Here is a 21,178-nt window from a genome sequence, read left to right as displayed (position 1 = left end):
GTCTCTAGTTCCTCTGCCTTTTCTAAACCCAGCCTGTACATCTGGCAATTCACGCTCCATGAACTGCTGAAGTCTACCTTGCAGGATCTTGAGCATTACCTTACTGGCATGTGAAATGAGTGCCCCTGTTCGATAGTTTGAACATTCTTTAGTGTTTCCCTTTTTTGGTATGGGGATATAAGTTGATTTTTTCCAATCTGATGGCCATTCTTGTGTTTTCCAAATTTGCTGGCATATAGCATGCATTACCTTGACAGCATCATCTCACAAGATTTTGAACAGTTCAGCTGGGATGCTGTCTTCTCCTGCTGCCTTGTTATTAGCAATGCTTCTTAAGGCCCACTCAACCTCACTCTTCAGGATGTCTGGCTCTAGCTCACTGACCACACCGTCAAAGCTATCCCCGATATTGTTATCCTTCCTATACAGGTCTTCTGTATATTCTTGCCACCTTTTCTTGATCTCTTCTTCTTCTGTTAGGTCCTTGCCATCTTTGTTTTTGATCATACCCATTTTTGCCTGGAATTTACCTCCAATGTTTCTAATTTTCTGGAAGAGGTCTCTTGTCCTTCCTATTCTATTGTCTTCTTCCACTTCCACGCATTGCTTGTTTAAAAATAATTCCTTATCTCTTCTGGCTAACCTCTGGAATTTTGCATTTAATTGGGCATATCTCCCCCTATCGCTGTTGCCTTTTGCTTTCCTTCTTTCTTGGGCTACTTCTAGTGTCTCAGCAGACAGCCATTTTGCCTTCTTGGTTTTCTCTTTCTTTGGGATGTATTTTGTTGCCGCCTCCTGAACAATGCTGCCAACTTCTGTCCAGAGTTCTTCCGGGACCCTATCTACTAAGTCCAGTCCCTTAAATCTATTCTTCACCTCCACTGCATATTCCTGAGGAATATTCGTGAGCTCATATCTAGCTCATCTGTGGGTCTTCCCTAATCTCTTTAGTCTGATCCTAAATTGTGCAAGAAGAAGTTCATGGTCTGAACTACAGTCAGCTCCAGGCCTAGTTTTTACCGACTGTACAGATGTCCGCCACCTTTGGCTGCAAAGGATGTAATCAATCTGATTTCGGTGTTGTCCATCTGGTGAAGTCCATGTGTAAAGCCGTCTCTTAGGTTGTTGGAAGAGAGTGTTTGTTATGCAGAGTGAATTGTCTTGGCAAAATTCTATCAGCCTATGTCCTGCTTCGTTTTGTTCTCCCAGGCCATACTTACCTGTAATTCGAGGTGTCATTTGACTGCCCACCTTAGCATTCCAGTCTCCTGTGATGAAAATAACATCTCTTTTAGGCGTGTTGTCCAGTAGGTGCTGCAGATCCTCATAGAACTGCTCTACTTCAGCTTCTTCAGCATTTGTGGTTGGGGCGTATATTTGGATCACTGTGATGTTAGATGGCTTGCCCTGAATTCGAATTGAGATCATTCTGTCGTTTTTGGGGTTGTATCCAAGCACTGCTTTAGCCACTTTACTATTAATTATGAAGGCTACTCCATTTCTTCTGTGGTCCTCTTGTCCACAGTAGTAGATCTGGTGGTCATTTGATGTGAAGTGGCCCATTCCAGTCCATTTCAGTTCACTGACGCCCAGAATGTCTATCTTTAATCTTGACATCTCACCAATAACTACATCCAATTTGCCCTGGCTCATAGATCTTACATTCCAGGTTCCAATGGTGTGTTGATCCTTAGAACATCGGATTCGCCGTTCACCACCAGCACCGTCGGCCGCTAACCGTCCTTTCGGCTTTGAGCTAGCTGCGTCATCACGACTGGGGCTAGTTGAGCTCATCCTCTGTTCCTCCCCAGTAGCATTTTGACCATCTTCCGACCTGGGGGTCTCATCTTCCGATGGTATACCGACATATCTCTGGTTGTACTGATCCATTTAGTTTTCACGGCAAGAATACTGGGGTGGGTTGCCATTACCTTCCCCAGGGATCGCATTTAGTCTGACCTCTCTGTCATGACCTTCCCGTCTTGGGTGGCCCTTCATGGTTTAGCTCATGGCATCATTGAGGTGCTCAAGCTCCAGCACCACGACAAGGTAACGATCCTTTGCGGAGGAAATTCAGAATAATAGACTTCAAACAATAGTAAAGATTTCCAATTACTTGCAGCAGAGTTATATATTTACTGTTATTTGTTAGATTTATATCCTGCGCTTCCTTCAGGAGCTCAAGAGAGCATACACAGCACTCCCACCTCCCATTTTTCCCTACAACAACCCTATGGGGTAGAGTGGGCTGACAGAGAGAATGACTGGCCCAAAGTCACCCAGCAAGCTTCTGTGGCTGAGGGTGGATTTGAATTTGGGTCTCTGGCTGTTTGGGGAACAATCCCATCGTTGCCAGTGCAAGAGGCTTAAATAGTAGTAACTGTGTGGGAAGACCAGTCTCCTTGGGTTAATTCCCAGCTGTACTTAACCAGTGATGCTGAGTATTAATTAGGAATTTGTTAGAGGTAGTCCTCACTTACTGACCATTCATTCAGCGACCATCCAAAGTTACGATGGTGCTGAAAAATAACTTTATGGCCCATTTACGACCTTTTCAGCCTCCCTCAGTCACATGATCACCATTACAGTCAGTATGCATTGTCCTGTGCAAAAAAACCTGTGGTTTTTTTCTTTTTCCCCCCTTGCAGAACAGAGAGATTAGAAAGAAAGGGATTGCAAGAAAGTAAGCTGTTTGCTCTTCTACACATCAAAAGCAATGCAATCATGCCAGTAGTCCAGAGCTGGGAACCATGGGTACGCTATGCAAACAGCTTACAGTACTCTCTTGAAATCTCTTTCTCTCCAATCTCTGCTCTGGGATGGGGGGGGGGCAGAAAAAAAGCAAGTGATTTCTGTAGGCAATCTTTCCTTTGCCCAACCCTTTCCTGCTGGTAGCACGATTGCATTGCTCTCGATGTGTGGAAGAGCAAACAACATAGTCTCTTGAAAACTCTTCCTCTCTAATCTCTCTGCTTGGGGAGGAGGGTCAGTCAAAGGAGAGATTGCCTACAGAAATCACTTGCTTTTTTTCTCCTCCCCCCACAGAGCAGAGAGATTGGAGAGAAAGGCATTTCAAGAGAGTAAGCTGTTTGCATAGCACGCCCGTAGCTCCCAGCCCCAGGCTGCCATTGCAATTGCATTGCTTTCGATGTGTACAAGACAATAAGCAGGCACTCGAGCATTTCAAAGGGCAGGCGAGTGCTTAGGAGGCAAACAAAAGCCAAAGGTGTGAAACTGAGTAGTCTTGTCTCTTTCCAGCCGGAAAGCACAGTTGCAGTCACATGATTTCCCACTTAGCAACTGTTTTGCTTAGTGGCAGGGTTGCTGGTCTCAATTAGGGTCATTAAGCAAGGATGACCTGTCACGGCACAAGACAACTGAGAGGGAGATCATAGAATCATAAGGCACCTAAGAGGTCATTAAGTTCAATCCCCTGCACACTGCAGGGTTCAGTACACCATCCCCAATAGATGACTAACCAGCCTCTGTTTGAAAACCTCCAGTGAAGAGGAAGAAACCACTCCATGCAGTATGCATTCAATCAATCTAATCAGTTCCACTGATTGACAGCTCTTACTGTCAAGGCATTCTTTCAATGTGACTTCCAATGGGGACATGGTGGACTTAACAGCTGTGCCCGCAGGCTCAGCAGGCAGAACTGACAACACGGGAGTTTTTTCAGGCTCAGGCAGGTTTTTCCTGAAGCCCAAGAGTGTTTTTCCGGATAAGGAAAACACCTGGTATCACCCCATCTGCCCTCTGGACGGCTGCTTGCAGCCAGAAGATTGCAAACAGTGTTCACGCTTGACTGGTAAGAGCAGCCAGGAGGCTGGGAGGTCACTATTCCCAAGTCGTACTGTAGCCTTAAAGGGACATTAAGACTGGCCACCCCATTTCTAAATCACCCAATCTATATTTCATTCATTCATTCATTTATTCGATTTCTATAGCTGCCCATCTCAGCAAGTGACTCTGGGCAGCTTACAACAATAAAACTATAAAACAGTTAAAACAATTACAATTAAAACAATTAAAATATAAAATAAATACAAAATAAATATACATGGCTGCCAAGTAAGCGATGTATGGATGTACATTTTAAGTACATGTACGCTAAGAAAGGCTTTCTACAGCAAGGAAAAGTGGGTTCTCTTGGCGCTTATCGTTATTTTTGGGATTAATTTTTTAAAAATTCTTTTTAAGGTTTGGATTCTGTTTTCCCTCCAAATATTAAGGAGGATTGAGAGTAAGTATCTGTCTCCCTGTTATCATTTTTGTAATAAATTTGAAGATATTAGCATTTTCCTACACATTGAATTGGCTGTTTTGAACTTTCAGTTTTCTGCTTCTACTTTCCCTGGGGAACTGTCCACATATCTCACTTTCACTTTGTGTAAACATGCTCGGGAATTCTTTCATATCTTCAACTTTTACTAGTTAAGCTCCTAGGGGGGGCCATAATCTACTGCTTGAGACATGGAGGATTTTAAACAGACTTTCTCTGACTTTCACCAAGATTTTAAACAGATTCTTTTTGATTCCTGCCAAGTTTTCATGCAAGACATTCAGGACATTGTGGAAAATATGAGGTCTAAAATGTGTCATCTGGTTGGGGATGTCGTGGATGAAACTGAGGAATTTAACAGCAACAGAAATGTCTTTTCTAAGAGTGAGATCAGGACTTCTGTTGAAATGCTGGATGAAGATCGGATAGATGAGTTGAAGAAACTAAAGGGAGAGATCAAGTTGCAAGCCATAAGTGAAATTTATTTTCTGGTGGAACACAATGAAAAAGAAGGGGTTATTATGTATCGGAGATCTCTTGAAGAGAAGTTGGAGTTTTTGAGGGGGCAGTTGGGCTGTTCAATTTTTTTAAAGAAAAAAGCTCTGTGCGTATTGTGGGAATATGTAAATGCTCTGGCTTATTTTGAAGTGGGATAAGGGTTTAAGAATATTTATCTGAATTGCTTTTAGGGTTTGGCTGATTTTATTTAACTTTAACGATTTGGATTAAGATTACTAAGATATAATAAAAAAATAATAAATGTTTGGTTTTGGGTTTAATATGATTAAGATTCCCTGGAGAAGATGATGATGCTAGGGAAAGTGGAAGGCAAGAGGAAGAGGGGCTGACCAAGGGCAAGATGGATAGATGATATTCTAGAGGTGACGGACTCGTCCCTGGGGGAGCTGGGGTTGGTGACGACCAACAGGAAGCTCTGGCGTGGGCTGGTCCATGAAGTCACGAAGAGTCAGAAGCGACTGAATGAATAAACAAATGATTAAGATTATTAAAATTGTTGTATTATCAAGTATAGTGGCAGACAATTTGTATGTTTTTTTAGTTTGATCTTTATTGTAGTAGACAGGATTTTATAGAATAGTAGTAGGAAGGAAATAAATAAATAATATCTTTGGGGCGAAGTTGATTAGGAGGTTTGTGTGCGTGTATGTGTGTGTGTGTGTGTGTATTTCTTTTAATATAAGGGGAGGGAGCAACTGTATTTAGTGATTTTTATAATGTGCCAATGGAATGATTTATAGAAATAATGTGATTTTGGTTTAATATAGAGTAAGGGGTTGATTGTGGAAAATTCTTCTATATCCTTGCTGTTAAAAGTTGGACATCACCTCGTTTTGTAATTTTGAAAATTTTCTCTTGTGTTTCTACAATTTTTTAGTTTTTTTCTCTTTGTAGTTTTTTTTTTGTTTGTTTTTCTGTAGCTTTTATCTTTGCTTAAACTTAATAAAATTCTTAATTTAAAAAAAAGTTCTTCTAATGTCTAATCTACCTACATCCTTGAAGTTTGACCTCATTAGTTCTAGACTTACTCTCGGAACAAATGAATCCAAACCGTCTACAGCAGTATTTCTCAACCTTAGCAACTCAAGGATGTGTGGACTTCCAGTGTGCTGGCTGGGGAATTCTGAGTTGAATTCCATGCATCTTAAAGTTGACATGTTGCTCTACAGTGTGACAGCCCCTCAGATAACTGAAGACAACTATCATGTCCCCTCTCAACCCTCTCTTCTGCAAGCTAAAGATACCTAGGTGTTTTAACCATTCCTCTGGATAGATAAGCATATCCAAGCAGTACGGAATTCCACTCCTATTGAAGAAAGACTGTTGGGAAAAGAATAAGAATGACTGAGAATTCTTCCTCCGCTTCCTGTATAGACTGAGATCATCCCTCAGATCTAAATTTCATCCAGTTTGAGTTTTGTTTGATGAAGGAAGTAAGAATTATCTTTATAGAAAATTATTTACAAAAGTAGAGATTGAACAGGAAAAGAATGTGGAGCAAACCCATTAATATCACCACAGTGAATCCTAAAATGATTCTTTAAAACTTAAGGTCAATTATATTTTGTAGATTTATAAAAGGAAAGTTTCCTTCCTGTATTTCACCTACACTGCCCTCCCCCAAAGCTTCTTCAGAGAGTCAGATTGAGGATCAATTTGCTTTGCATTTTGTTTCAATTATACTTCATCTGCATTTTCGTGACATGGGCAGAATAAGGTTATCCTGTAGCTTGTGTACTTGCAGCGCAATTTTGTGACCAAAATTCTTGAAAAAACAATAAATGTGCATTTTGAGATACAAGACATTTAGAAATGAATACTTTAAGAGAAAATACATCTACAAGGAATATGTTTTTTAAAATGCTGTTTAATGCAGAAGAAGAACAAAATCAAGTTAAAGTGGGGAACTGTCCATTCCCAGTCATTCATGAACAATTTTGGATGGAGATTGAGAAGTCAAGGAAAGGAAGGAAGATTCTAAATGGAGCAGATTTCCATCTTTCTCAAACTATAGCCTCACTGAACACAAAGGAGCTCATTCCATACATAGGGAAATTCATTGCAAATGTCTCAGAACCACCATGAAAAATCGTTTGATACAATATTTTGTTCAGAAATGAATTATCTTTTCAGTTGTCAACCATCGGATATGCCTCCATTTCTATTAATGATTGTCTGTTTTCAAACTAGTGCTGGACCAAATGTTCAACCCATTTTTCCCCAGTTTTATGAAGGAGGGTAGGCCAGAAAGACATTTCAAAGACTTCCCTGTTTTAGTTAGGGTAAACCTTGGCTTAATGTTGCTTAGATTGGGTTCAGCAGATTCCATAAAACTAAAAAATCTAGATGCACAATAAAGACAAGGGGAAATAATTCTCCATCGTCATTCCCAAATTTGAGATATACTGTATTTTAGCCTCTGCTTCTGGATATCAAAGCCAGGAGTGCCTGAACCCACTCAATTCTATTAGTTAAAGAGAAATAAATTTTGAATGGAATATTGCCACTTTTATGTCAGCTTTGTGGATTAGTCTTGATATAACGTTAATTTTTGGATGTCGCATAGAAGGTATGTAGATCTGCATTTTGCATTTATGAATAGGTACCTCATCAGCATAAGAGCACAGAATGGAAATTGTATTCCAAAGATGCCAGTCTATCAGAGGGCGGCTTCTGCTTTAACTCTCTCCCCCTATGCCACCCTACACATCTCCCCCATCTGCTCTGGAAGGGTGGGTGGAGAGGGGGTGGGAAGGGAAAGGAAGTCTCACTGCATGAAAAGAGCATTCACTTGATGTTGATTGCAGCCCTGTATACTTTCAATATGCCGAATACTGATGTGAAAGATATTCCAGCACAGAAGTTTCAAATGGTGACTTTTTAAAACTGTCATTTGAATAAAATTACATGCAGCTCGTCCTGTTGAGAAACATGAAGAGAATATATCTGTCTTAAGTCCAGACATTCACAGCAATTTGGAAAGTCAAAAATCTGCAGGTTCTTCCAAAACCACTAGAAAAACAAAGGAAAAAACAACTGAAAAAGCAGAAAAAACACCTAAAGAGAAACCAGCCTCTGCTGTTAGACCAGAATCACAGGTAAGGATAAATGTTTGTAAATATTCAAAGCAGCAGTGTAGATTTCTCAGGGCTTACCTGTTAGCCTGCCCCTGTCTGCCCCATAATACAGTTGGAGGGGAAAACAGGTATTTTTCTTCTTTCTGTTTTTTACCCCACCCCACACCTACCCCCCAATATTAGTACAGTGGCTAAAATTGCCATCATCGAGCTCTGGTATCTTGCTATCTTGAGGTGCCTGTTTTGGAATCCAGAATGGCGTCCTGTTTGATAGTATACTATGACATCCTTAACATTTGCTGAAACAATGAAACTGTAATACTAGCCACAGTTTGAATTATTTATGGTCACAGTTGCCCACACATGGGGTTTGGAGAGAAGAGATTACAGGTAGTCCTTGCTGAACAACCATTTGTTTAGTGACTGTTCAAAGTTATGATGGCGCTGAAGAAAGTGACTTAGAACCGGTCTGTACACTTACAACCATCGTAACATCCCCACTGTCATATGATTGCAATTCTGGCGCTTGGCAACCATAGCTTATTTACGATGGTCACAGCATCCTCTGATCACATCATCACCATTTGTGACCTTCCCAGCTGGCTTCTGAGAAGCAAAGTTAATGGGGAAGCCAGCAGGAGGTCGCAAGTTGTAGTCACATGATGTCTCACTTAATGACCACCGGTGATTTGCTTAACAATGGCAACCGGGACTACCATCATTAAGTGGGGTGGTCACATGGTTCACTTAATGACCACTTCACTTTGCGATGGAGTTGCTAGTCTCAATTAGGGTTGTTAAGCAAAGACTACCTGTACCCTTTTTTTCCCAAGTACTCTAGATTGATGATGATCCAGATAGGAAAATATGACAAATATATTTTTAAAATTCAGATTGCATGATTTAGATTTTTTTTAACTGGAAGTTGGCAAGAGTCACATTTTGTGAGTTGGGCAGCTATATAAATTTGCTACATACATACATACATACATACATAAATTTTATTAGGCTTATAAATAGTTGGTTGCCTGCTAGCATGGTGAAAATTACTCAAATTTGTTGTCTGGGATTAAGCAGGAAAACATTTTAAACTGGCAAGATATCTTTGTATATTTGCTTTGCTTGCTTTTCTTTCTTTTCTCATTAATAGTCCTTGATTGATTGATTGATTATGTGCCATCAAGTTGGTGTTGACTCTTAGTGACCACATAGATAGATTTTTTTTCCATGATGACCTGTCCGTAACCTGGTCCTTCACATGTTCCAACAGTGCACTCATTGCCACCATAACTGAGTCCATCCACCTTGCTGCTGGTCAACCCCTTCTTCTATTTCCTTCCACCACAAATGATTAGGAGACCATATATATCTCACATTGGCCAAGCAATATTCATTATTTAATTATTGGGAGTCAGGTTTGGGGTCACAAGTCTTCTCTCCCTCCCACTAAATTGCATCTGATATATGAATTCCTCCTAGCATCCTGTTTTAACATGGTTTGATTTCATGATGGTCTTTTGCTAATCATAGTTAAGTCCTAGTCAATTGGCTCAACTTCATATTTAGCCATCCTTATTCTGCTATAAAACAGTTTTGACTGCTAATATTAGTTAAGACATGCATTTATCAAAAATCAGCAGTGCATAGCATTTGCCAAAATTTATCAGTAAAATTCTATCACAGTGATTCTCTGGGAGGCATACTGGATTTGAAAGTCAGTGGATACACAACCATATACTGTATGTCTTTCTGCTTCTGCTCTGTGCACTTCTTCTCCAGCAGTCTGATCCCAACAAACCCTTTTGGATTTTGCACCTCGTTGTTGAGCAAAATGAGGTGGATGCAGTGGATCTGAAGAAAGATACTGAGAGAGCAGATGAGATCAAAGCTATGAAGCAAGCTTGGGAGGCTGCAGAACCAGGGAGAGCTATCAAGGTAACAGGACTCATGTCTTTATTCAATAGGTAAAATGAAAAGTACTGAGGAACAACAATTCCTATCTTAAAAAAAAATTCCCAAGAGTGATTCATCAATGCTAAATGCAGGAAATGCTTAGAAGACTCAGAATTAGGGAAATAATAATAGGAAAATGGCTGAGTATACCTCATTTTTCCATCTTTAAGTTCTATTGGCACTGATTGCTGGAATAAAATCTAAATTTCAAAGTAGTTCTTGACTTACGGCCACAGTTGGGACTGGAACTTCTGTTGCTAAGCAAGGCAGTTGTTAAGTGAGTCGCAATTTTACAACCTTTTTTGCCGCAGTCATTAAGTGAATCACCACAGTCAATAAGCAAATTGCTGCTGTCATTAAGCAAATCTGGCTTCCCTCATTGACTTCGCTTATCAGAAGCCAACTGGGAAGATTGCAAATGGCGATTGTGCAACCCTGGAATGCTGCAGCCATCATAAGTGCAAGCCAATTGCCAAGTGCCTGAATTTTGATCATGTGACCGCAGGGACGCTACGACGGTTGTGTGAGGACTGGCCATAAGTCAGTTTTTCCAGGGCCATCATAACTTGAAATGGTCAATAAACTAATGATTGTAAATCAAAGATTATCTGTAGGCTTTTGAGTTACGAAGACAACCTAGGCTGATCCTGACAACAGTAATGATGATTATAGATAACTGAAAACAAATATTTCTATACAATTTGGAGAGAGTTGTTCTTACATTACACTAATACTGTATATCAGAACAAAATTAGAAACCAAACAACTAAAACCTAAGAATGTTTACTCTGAAGTAAACCTTGCTAATTTTAACAAGAAATATTCCTCTGTAATTGCATGTCTTTTTTTTTTTTAATGTGCTCAAGTTGAGCTCATCTTCTGGTGGTTTCATAGACACATCTATAAAGTTTTCTTGGCAACAATATGGAAGTAGTTTGTCCTTCGCTTCTTCTGGGTATTGTGCATGGGACTGCAATTTTAATTTTTCCCTATTTTATTTTATCTATTGCTGAATCAGGAATTTCATTCCATTACAAAAATAATAAAATGCAAAATATTTTGCCATAGATTGAAAAATATTTTAAATTCAGTATTAAGTTAAAGGATTCCATTGAATTCATTGAGACATATCTGAATTAATAGACATTAGATTCTGCTATACAAAAAAAAAAGGATAAACTTGCTACTTAAAGTTTTATATATATGCCAAGATCTGATGTGGTTGTTTATTAATTTAGATTTACAATTTTTACTACAGAACTATGTTTAGCCTTAACCTACTAATTATATCATAATTTCCCCCCTTCATCATTATTAGGCTATATTCCATGGTTTACTTTAAACCCATTTTTAATGTGAAATATTAATTGAGCTGTTATCAGTAAGTCTGCCTCCATCTGAACTCAGCTCAGATGAGTTACTACTACTTGGACATGTCAGTGCTTGGCATCAGTATGAAGGTGATTTGTCACTGCCTTCTTCCAGGATTATTTTTTTTTTACTTCCCAGCAAAGTCTACAGCTTTAGGATTTCCCAGTGATCTTCCAATTAAGTATTGAATGGTCTGACCCTGCTTAGCTGTTTCAAGATCAGTGAAAGTCATCTAGTGCTACCACCTGCTATGATGCTGTTCTCAGTAGCAATGTCTATTAAATCCACAAAAAAATGCCCCTTGGTAAATGGGATCATTCCAACGCATTCACTGAAAGTAGAACACTGTATGGGTGGATTTTAGGTCCACTCCAGAAGAGCTCTTCTTAGCAGAACTTTCCTAACCAAGCATCAACCTTATTGCAAATGCAATATACTACCAAGATTGCAAACAATGAGATCTTCTCGCAGCTTTCTGCAGAGAATTACTAATCTGTTCTCATTTCCAATTGCTTAAAAAAAAAAAGGGTTTTTTTGCTTTATTGTGTGTGTTTAATGTACCCAAAGTTGTTTTTATTACTCAACTGCTAGCAGTTAAACAACTCTGAGTTGCGTAATCTTAAGCAAAAATATTGATGTTTTTGTTTCTGGTGCTGTCATTTCAAGCACAGCAGCTGAATGTTGTGACATGAATCATTCATCCATGTGTTTGCTTTGATTCCGTGACTCATTTCAGTTGCCAAGCAAATAATAATTAAACTACTTAACCTAAAACCTAAGTCGTGTTATTTCTGGCTTGGTATACAATAGCCACATGCTACTAATGTAAACCAAATCCTAAACAGATTAACATTTAGAGAACTGCTACAACTGCACATATAGGCCAATATAGTTAAAGGGACATCCTAGGGAATTTGCCATGCTCAGGAACCAGAGACTGGGAGGCTGTTCAGTCAGCTTCTTACCAGGAAAATAATCCTGGCAAGGGAGAAGGGAACTTGATCTCTTGTTGAATAGGGAGCTTGTTTCATCCTTTCTTGCCAGACAGAAATCTCAGCTTGGGCCTTGGCCTGGGACCACGGACTACATAACTGCTAGCAAGATCACAAGCAAGGGAAGATCAGCCCAGCCTGAACTGGATATGATGCCAGTTGAGGGCTCACACATCTATTACAAAGCCATGCTTTTCTTGTCACTGACACCTCTTTGTTGTTTCATTCTACATCAATGCTACAGCTTTTCCATTGTACAACTTTGGCTATGCCAGTTGTGATTTGACATCCTTCTTGGTTTTGATTCTCCCAATTAATATTTAGTTAAAATTCAAACTAGCAATCAGGTACAGAGAAGCAAGAGGAGGAAACTGCAGGTCATGTGAAAATATAGGCAGCCTTGTTGGTGCATGAGATGTAGGCAGTCAGCTACTTACCAAATAGGAGATTAGCACTCTCCTAATATAACATGTGCAACTGAAACTATGGCTTGCTTCTCCAATCCTGCAAATTGCATGATGCTGGCAAGCTAGATATACCGAGAGCCCATCACACATTTTGTTTGTTTATAGCATTTTTCTTGTGCTTTTCAGCAGAAAAAGGATTCTTAGAGAAGTTGTAATGAGATAGGTAATAAATCAGTCCCAGCTCATATGTTATAATCTAAAAGACACAACACAAAAGAAAAAGGATGATAGTGATGGAAGATGGGAAAAAGCAAATTAAAGCTTCCATTCTTACAGTTATAACATTCTTATAGTGATCAGCTGGAATGGAAACTGGTCCCCCAGCAGAATCTCTAGAATAAATCTGCATTGTCTTCTCACTATCTGATATCACTTGATGGAATAGTTGGTATTAGATCACATTTCAGAGAAGAACCAGAACACTCTGTCAGAATTTGAATATGTGTTAGGCCTTCTCCATATCTGTCTGGTTTTAACTCTTGTTCTCCTTTCCTAAACAGCTGGATTGTAGACCCTTCAACTGTATCGTATCTTAAGGACAATTATTGATTTTTTTAAAACTGAGACATGTTTTGTCAGTACAGCTACTTTCAAATGGGATTGCTTGCTCTGATCTTCATTTCTTCATTTCTGCTTAGTGATTGACCTTAACATCTGTTTTGCATTGCCTGGACTTTTATCAATCTCTTTGAAGGACTGTTCCATCATGGAATTTCTAAAATAAAATATGTAGAAATTTCATGCCTGACTGCAGAGCACATTGGCTGATAGAACATTGTTGTTGGTCCTGTCATCGCATGTTCATATGCAACTATTATAAGTCATTCATCCCTCAGCCATTATGAGTACTTAGCTATTTTGAAATGGGAGATGATTGGGTTTACTTTTATCTGAAATAAGACTGTGCAGTACTTACATTTCAAAAGAGAAAAGTATTTTGGAGGCATTCACATAGCACCAGTTTGCAATTCCTTAAAACAGCTGCATCTTTTCTTAGAATAATGTGCTGTCCTCCACAATTGCAATACAATTCTGGGAAAAGATCCCATTTGGCCTAAGAAATTGCAGAAAGATGCTACATGTACTGTATGTCTCCACGTATTCCAAAGCATCTTTTGTCTTCAAATCCAAAATGCCCTAATCTGAAAGTCTTTCTAATCTGAAAGTCAAGTTCATGCTTACTCCTATCTATGCTGGGGCACAGGATTTAAAATATTGTATCAAACTGCACATTTGCAAAGCCATTCCTTATTTCTTAAGGCCTGTGTAAATGTTTTACATGGGAAATGAAGGTATATTCCTGTTAACTAAAAAAATCACTAATTTCAACTGTACGCTGTTGTATCTTATGTCTCATAGGTGTATGCAATACCAGTTCAACAGCCAGTCATTCAAGTCCTTTTTATGTGCCAGTGGATTGACTATTAGAATTATGCTGATGCCTTTGAGAGCATCTTATGAAAATGTATTTGGACAAGAAAATATTTGAAAGGTTTATGAAAATTCATACTAGATTCAGGTTTTTTTTTTAATCCATTCAATCATGTCCAATTCTCGGAGACTGCCTGGACAAATCCCTGCAATTTTCTTGGCAAGGTTTTTCAGAAGTGGTTTGCCCTTGCCTGCTTCCTAGGGCTGAGAGAAAGTGACTGGCCCAAGGTCCCCCAGCTGGCTTTGTGCCTAAGGCGGGACTAGAACCCACAGTCTCCCTGTTTCTAGCCTGATGCCTTAACTACTACGCCAAACTGGCTGTCTATAAATTCATATTAAGGCTATGTTTTTTAAATCCAAGTTGTTTGTAGAAGCTCCCAGGGCAAGGATATACTGATATTTATGACTATATTAGGACTTTTAGGCTACAAATCTGGTCTATCCATCTATAAAATTCATTTATCATGCAATGTATATTCTGCAAGTGTTAAAATGTTTCTGTGTTAAAATGCTTCGGTAATTAATAGAGCATGCAGGTTTTTTCTTCTAATTTTCTGCAACAAATCTCTGTTTCCCAGGCTGCTCAGGAACGCATACGTTATATTAATGAGTGCATTAAAAAAGTGACGGAAGCTGAGGCTGAGAGTGCCAGCTCTCCTACAGGTTTAGGGGAAACAGGTATGCATATGTGCAATACAAGCACGATATTAAGCATTAATTAAAGAAAAGCTTTGTCATAATTTCAAAATCATAGATATTGCATGTCATTCAGCTACAGAATAGAGTGGAGTGAGGAAATCAATATTTGCACTTATTATTTGTTGGATCAGGCAAAATTAAAGTTGAACTGACTTTTTATTTTCTGTCATTCATTGGTAGAGGTGAAAAGACAACAGTTTGCTCCACACTCAAAGAAATGGGGAAACTTAAAAAATAAACAAATAAAATTTTAAAATTTTAAAAACTTTAAAAATTAAGCTCTGCAGGCTCACAGCAGTACAAGGCTTCACATATGTTACATTAATTCCTGTTCTATATTGTGACATTCTACGTAGCTTCCTGCCAGCCACACGTTCTGGATTGCCTTGGGATTTGACATACTTTCTAAAGTATCAATAGAAGAGAATATCTGTAGCTCAGGGTTGGAGTCCTTGGTGCTCTCTGAGCTTGGTTGTTTGCTTGCAGATGTTTCATGACCTGAATAGGTAACATCATCAGTTCGAGTGAGTGTGGGGTTTGCTCCCTGTTTATATACAGTAGCCTAACCGTGCCAGTTTTGGTAGGGGTCTAGTTTCATCCTTGGTGGTTCCTTGATTAGAGTATTGTTTTCTGCCTGATTATTTGTCTGGTGTTGATCCCTGCTTATCTGAATGTTGTCTGCTGGGGGGATGTGTTCTAGTCTTTTTGTTACCTTCCTAGCTTTCTTATTGTCTCTTTTGAATGGTGTATAAATGTGGTTTATCTCTAGGTGTCTATTGGTGGCTGATGTGTCTGAATGCCAAGCTTCCAGGCATTCCCTAACATTGTTGGATTTGGCTTGGTCTAGGATGCTAATAATTTCCCAACTGAAACTGTGGTTGAGTCTGTCCATGTGTTGTGAGATTAAGGAGTTTTCATCGTGTCTTCTGACTGCTAGTTGCACTCTGCTAGTCTTCTGCCTGTCTGTCCTACACAATAGCTGTTATAGTCCTTACACTGTATGCTATAGATGGCTCCTGTTTTTCCTTCTTGGGCTACTGCGTCTTTTGGTTTTCTGAAGATGTTTTGGAGAGCTATAGTTGGTTTGTGTGCTACAGTGATACCGTGTGGTTGTCATAGTCTGTTGGTTGTTTCTGAGATGTTTTTGATGTATGGTAGTTTTATCCTTTTCATAGCTTCTGTTGGTTGGGTTGTAGTGGGTTGAGTGGTCAGGCACTTTTTGATAAAGTTGCGTGGGTATCCATTTTGCTGGAAGATGCTGTATAGGCAGCCTGTTTCCTTTTTCTGGTGTTCTGGGTTGCTGCAGTGTGTTTGTGACCCAACAGCTCACAAAGACAAAGCTTAGGTCACTTCCTCAGGGATCTCATATATACAGTGCTGGCCTGCAGATGCAGATGCATTGCCAGTCAAATAGTAGAAATCTGTCAGTTTTGATAATGAGAATCATCTATTCAGAAATGGGGAAGAGATCCCAAAGTTAACTAAGGAGTTCATCATGATCATAGCAAATTCAATTTATCATGTCACTGTGTAATTATATTCACTGCTACATACTTGTATTTCTAGATCAGAATTGTCATATAACAATGCCAATATATTGGCTATAAAGACAGGAACTCAGTCAATCCCTGCTCTGTTGCCTGTGATCTGTATTACAGACAACCTTGCCTTTGAAGATGCCAGCCACTTGCTGGCAAAATGTCAGGAAATCTGTTGTCTAGACCACAGTCACAAAATCCTGAAGTGACTGCCCAACACTGCCCAACAGATATCAGTCATGAAAGCCTTGTTGGTATATTGTTTTCTGCTACAGAAATTAAGGTTACTATGGTAACAAACCACTCTGGCAGGGTGAGAAGATCAAACTTAAGTATCCTCAATTTGGGGGTGAAAAGGCATGACCATATAAGGTAAAGCTCCTGATTTGCCTGGAGGGCAGCTTGCCTGGGCTTGTTAGTTTCAGTTTCCTTTCTACACAGCCTTCCTCCCAGTCCTCCTCTCAGCTCTGCATGTGAATGCATGAGCTTGTAAATATGTTTTTGTGCTTTCTGTAAATAAATTTATTTTTATAGAAATGCCTGGTGTGTGATTTTTCTGATCTCTTGGGCCAAATGCTTTCCAGCACTCTGCCACAAGCCTACACCAGTATCATGCCAATATAATTTGCTTTATTAGAAAACAGAATGTTCTCCTCTTGCAAACTAATTCAGTTGTTATTATCTTGACAGAAAATGTTTCTCCTGTTTCTGAAGTAATGATATCCTCTCCAATCATCCCCGAAGCAACGTTAGCCATTCAGCGGAAGGAATGGGTACCTCTAGACCTCACCCCCTATGTTAGGTAAATGGCACTACATTTTATATAGTTAGACCAAGGCACTGTTAAGAAATCAACAGTTAGAAGTGAAGAAACATTTTAAACACTTAACTTGGCTTCTATTAGTGTGTGGAATATACCTAGATCTTGAGGCCATACAATAACTCTAATTAAGTTACTTTCTGAAGAGAATATCTGTAGGTGTAACCTCTGTTTTACCTCAGAAAAACACTGCCTCAGCCTACCATGAAGAACGAGTCCATTATCCAACAGCAAGAGTTGCAAAAAACAGAGAAAATAAGTACTTTTAGACATTTTCGAGAACTGGTTCTGGAACACAGGCAGCAAGAACGCATGGCTAGGAATCAGTTGAAGCAAAATGTACTTGAAATGTATGAAGATTTACAAGTAAGTCTGCATATTACTGACAACTACTTTATTGTATTAATTCTTACCTTTTTGGCTTTGTTCGAGATTCTGATCATCAGATATTTTACTCCACAAATTCCCAAACATACAGTACTTCTAAATTTATTCCTATCATCTTTTCAGTTTTGACATACTGACTTGGGAGAGAAATTAGAATAAGTTCTGTGTATGAACAAGCAGCTGTTGGGCCCACATTTAAAATAATACTTAGTATAAAACTGTAATGATTGCCTTATCCCAACGAAGTCAGTCTCACCAGAGTTTAGTGAATAAAACTGATTTATTGAAAGGATAGTATGCAAATACGAAGAAAGCTGAGAATAAGCAAAAGCGCGCCAAATACAAACTAAAAACCCTCGCCTCCCGGCCGATCCCGCCCCCCACCCCAACATCACAACCACCCCCTCCCAGCATTGGCAAGCATCACACATCTCCCTGGGAAAGTAACCTTGAATACATGTCATAACCCAAACACACATTCCTTCAGGGTAACACAAAGATAACAGCCTGGCAGGGCTGGAATTCCCCACCCCGCAGGTGATAGACACGGATCGGAAACATGACATGCAAAACGTTACGATGTATGCAAACCATTGGAACGATGAACATGACAAAAACATTGTTTATTAAGCACCTAATAATTTAGTGAGAAAATTTACTTAGATAATAGGCAAAGATATAAAACTACATAACCTACTGTACTGATAAGTCCATTTTGTTAATTCATTTATTCTGGTAATACCTATCCTCAGTAGCGATTTATGGGAATGGTGTCTTGTTATGCTGCAATTTTAAACGAAAAAAAAATGATTTGCTTTTTTAATGAACGAACAAAACTTCAACACAAAATAATTTAAAATAAAATAACACAATAACAGAAATAAAAGTAAGCAATTATTTTTATGGATACCAAGAGTCTGGCAAAGAATAACACTATAATTCGGGCTCGTGCACTTTCCAAATAAACTGGAAGAAGTGCTTTGGATCCTGCAAGAGCACAGCACCTCTCTGATCTCATTTAAGCAGCTCAGCGTTTTTCAGGTTTCCACTCAAGAGTTAAAAAAGGGTGCAGCAGTTTTTAGACTTTACTTATGAGTCAGTCTAATGAACAGCAGGGAGATGCTGTCCTTGCATGAGGTCCAAAGCAATTCTTTCAAATAATTTCAAAGCATGGACCTATTGACTGATTAGCAAGTGCCATTTCAAGAAAACAAAATAATATTTTACAAATTGTGGAACAGATTTGGCTGTAAGCTTCCTTCCTCTGAAGGAAGTGGCTGATAATGTAGAGCAGATTATATTAGCACTCTGGAGTGAAGGACACATTACTATAATACTGACATCGTCTCCAAATAATTGTAATTTGAACTTTCAAAGAAATCTGTGATGGAATGTGTTCCTGAAGGAGGGGGTGATGTGGTGGATTCCAGTGAGGGTGCTGGTTCCCAGGGGGAGAGAGCATTCCAGACTGATAAACAACTTCACAGCCCAGACCCAGTGGCTGGGAAGGTTAAGAAGTTCAAGGCAGCCCCTCCTTAGAGCCCTTTTGGGTTATTTCCTTTAGCTTAGTGCAGTAGCCTCAGTATGGCAAGATTCTGTCTGTAGGATAGGAGCAACAAAGAACTAGAGTTGGAATACCGTCTCTGCGTGGTTCCTATCCCCGAAGACCTGACAAAATGAAATGAATTTAAGGACTACAGGTAGTCCTCACTTACCAACTACAGTTGGGACCTGCAACTCCGTTGCTAAAGGATGTCATAAAATGAAACATCACGTGACTGTGGCGGACTTATGTCAGTTCCGCTGCAGTCATTAAGCGAATCACCATTGGTCATTAAGCGCAACATCACATAACCACAACTTGTGACTTCCTGCTAGCTTCCCCATTGACTATGGTTGTCAGAAGCCAGCTGTGAAGGTCACAAATGGCAACCACATGACCATGGGATACTGCAACTGTCATAAATGCACGCTGATTGCGAAGTGCCCAAATTGCGATCATGTGACCGCAGGGACACTGAAACAACTTCAAGGACCAGTAATAAACCTACTTTTTCAGCCCTATTGTAACTTCAAACGGTCACTGAATGAGGCAGTCAGTAAATGAGGATTACCTAGATACGGTCTTTTTAAGATATACACACAAAATGTATAAAAGGAAAATAATATTTTTTTTCTTATTGTGATAATTCCACAATATGGACAATTAGCTTAATAAAAAGGGAAAGGAAAAGACATATGTCACTATCCCTCCTAGTGCCATAATTAGCAGAAGTATGTGTGTATGTGCAGAGAGGGAAAATTAATACTTCTGCTAATTATGGCACCAGAAAGGGCTCATGTCTAGATAGATAGACAGACAGACAGACAGATAACAGATTGATAGATGATATGGATGGATGGATGGAATAGATTTTGCATGGAGTACGTATATTTGTCCTTGGACAGGCATCCTTAGATGAAGCCCGAAACAGGATCCTCGGTATCCGAGAAGCATATAGAGCCAAATTACTGGATGATGAGCGTTTAAAACTAGAAGCACTAGCAGCTGAAGAAGCCGCCCTTCGAGCAGAGCAAGAGAAGAAAACCCCGGATGTCCAGAAAAAAAAGGGAGGGAAAAGTGGAGGGAAGAAAAAATAATATTTTGGACATACTTTCTTAACTTCACTGATGAGAAAAGAACATACTGTTTATTATACTTACAGTTTATGTATGTAGAGCACAGTTTTTTAAGTGCTGTTTTTCAAAATATTAGTTCTCCATTTAGTATTGCATCAGCCTTTTTAAATGATGTCACTGATTTAAAAATTGTATAGCTTTACACTGAGTTTTGCATTACACTTATATCTTAATTGCAATAAAGTTTTCCAGCACAATTATTTGTATAAGCCTTTTGCTACTTTTACCCTATTCCTAGAATGACAAAAAAAGTAAAATCAAGAAGCCAAGAAGAAGGTGTAAGTTATCAACATAATCCAAATTTAGGTACTTGTTTATGAATTGTCCGGCATAGCTATGCAAAGACTACTTCGTGTGGTTGCAGGGTCGGGCCTCCCGCTGGACCTCCAGCAGCAACCTGACCTAGTTCTACTGCTCCGGAGATGGCACAGGTCGGGGATGAGATTTGGAAAAAAACAGACACACACACACAATTCTATTATCTCGTTGCCTGGCTTGGGGAAGACACATGGCTGCAACTTCAGTTTTGCTGTTTATTAGAACAGAAGGAAGGTAATAAACAAGCTATATAGGTTAATGTAAGAATGAGAGATACCAAATGTCAGAAATTGCTGTAAGGATTGCTCGGCATCATTAAGCAAGGTTTGCGGGTTGTTAAGTGAGGACCTCCTCACAACTTCTTGCTGCCTTCCAACAACCAAAGTCAGTGGAGAAGCCGGCAGGAAGTTGCAAGTCCCAGGCGGCTCGCAAGCCAGTCGACAGGCAGGTACTGTAAGTGGCTGCTGCTGGGTGGGGGAGGCTGTGTGATGGTGTGCAAGGGTCTGGCATGGCACAAGTGCAGTGAGGCTTGGCATGGCTGCTGCCAGGTGCAGGAGACTTACCTGAATGAATTGCTACCTTCCCTGCCAGCTTCCCCATTGTCAGAAGCCAGCAGGGTAGGTCACAAACGGCAATCGTGAT

General features: G+C 39.6%; 1 protein-coding gene across 1 annotated transcript in view; it reads left to right on the top strand.

The window, feature by feature from the left end:
• The window catches only part of ADGB (androglobin), a 137,425-nt gene extending 117,019 nt beyond the window's left edge, over positions 1–20,406 (top strand). Inside the window, exons 30-35 of the mRNA XM_063308924.1 lie at positions 7,718–7,902; positions 9,661–9,816; positions 14,674–14,773; positions 17,023–17,134; positions 17,335–17,518; positions 19,988–20,406. Of these exons, the coding sequence (XP_063164994.1) occupies positions 7,718–7,902; positions 9,661–9,816; positions 14,674–14,773; positions 17,023–17,134; positions 17,335–17,518; positions 19,988–20,179 (929 nt within the window). The 3' untranslated portion in view covers positions 20,180–20,406. The remainder of the gene's footprint in view (positions 1–7,717; positions 7,903–9,660; positions 9,817–14,673; positions 14,774–17,022; positions 17,135–17,334; positions 17,519–19,987) is intronic.
• The last annotated feature ends 772 nt before the right edge of the window (positions 20,407–21,178 follow it).

This window comes from Candoia aspera, chromosome 1 (genome assembly GCF_035149785.1).
Source record: "Candoia aspera isolate rCanAsp1 chromosome 1, rCanAsp1.hap2, whole genome shotgun sequence".
In the NCBI taxonomy this organism is placed as follows: Eukaryota; Metazoa; Chordata; class Lepidosauria; order Squamata; family Boidae; genus Candoia; species Candoia aspera.
Note: the sequence above shows the minus strand (reverse complement) of the source record. Positions and strands in the feature narration are given on the sequence as shown.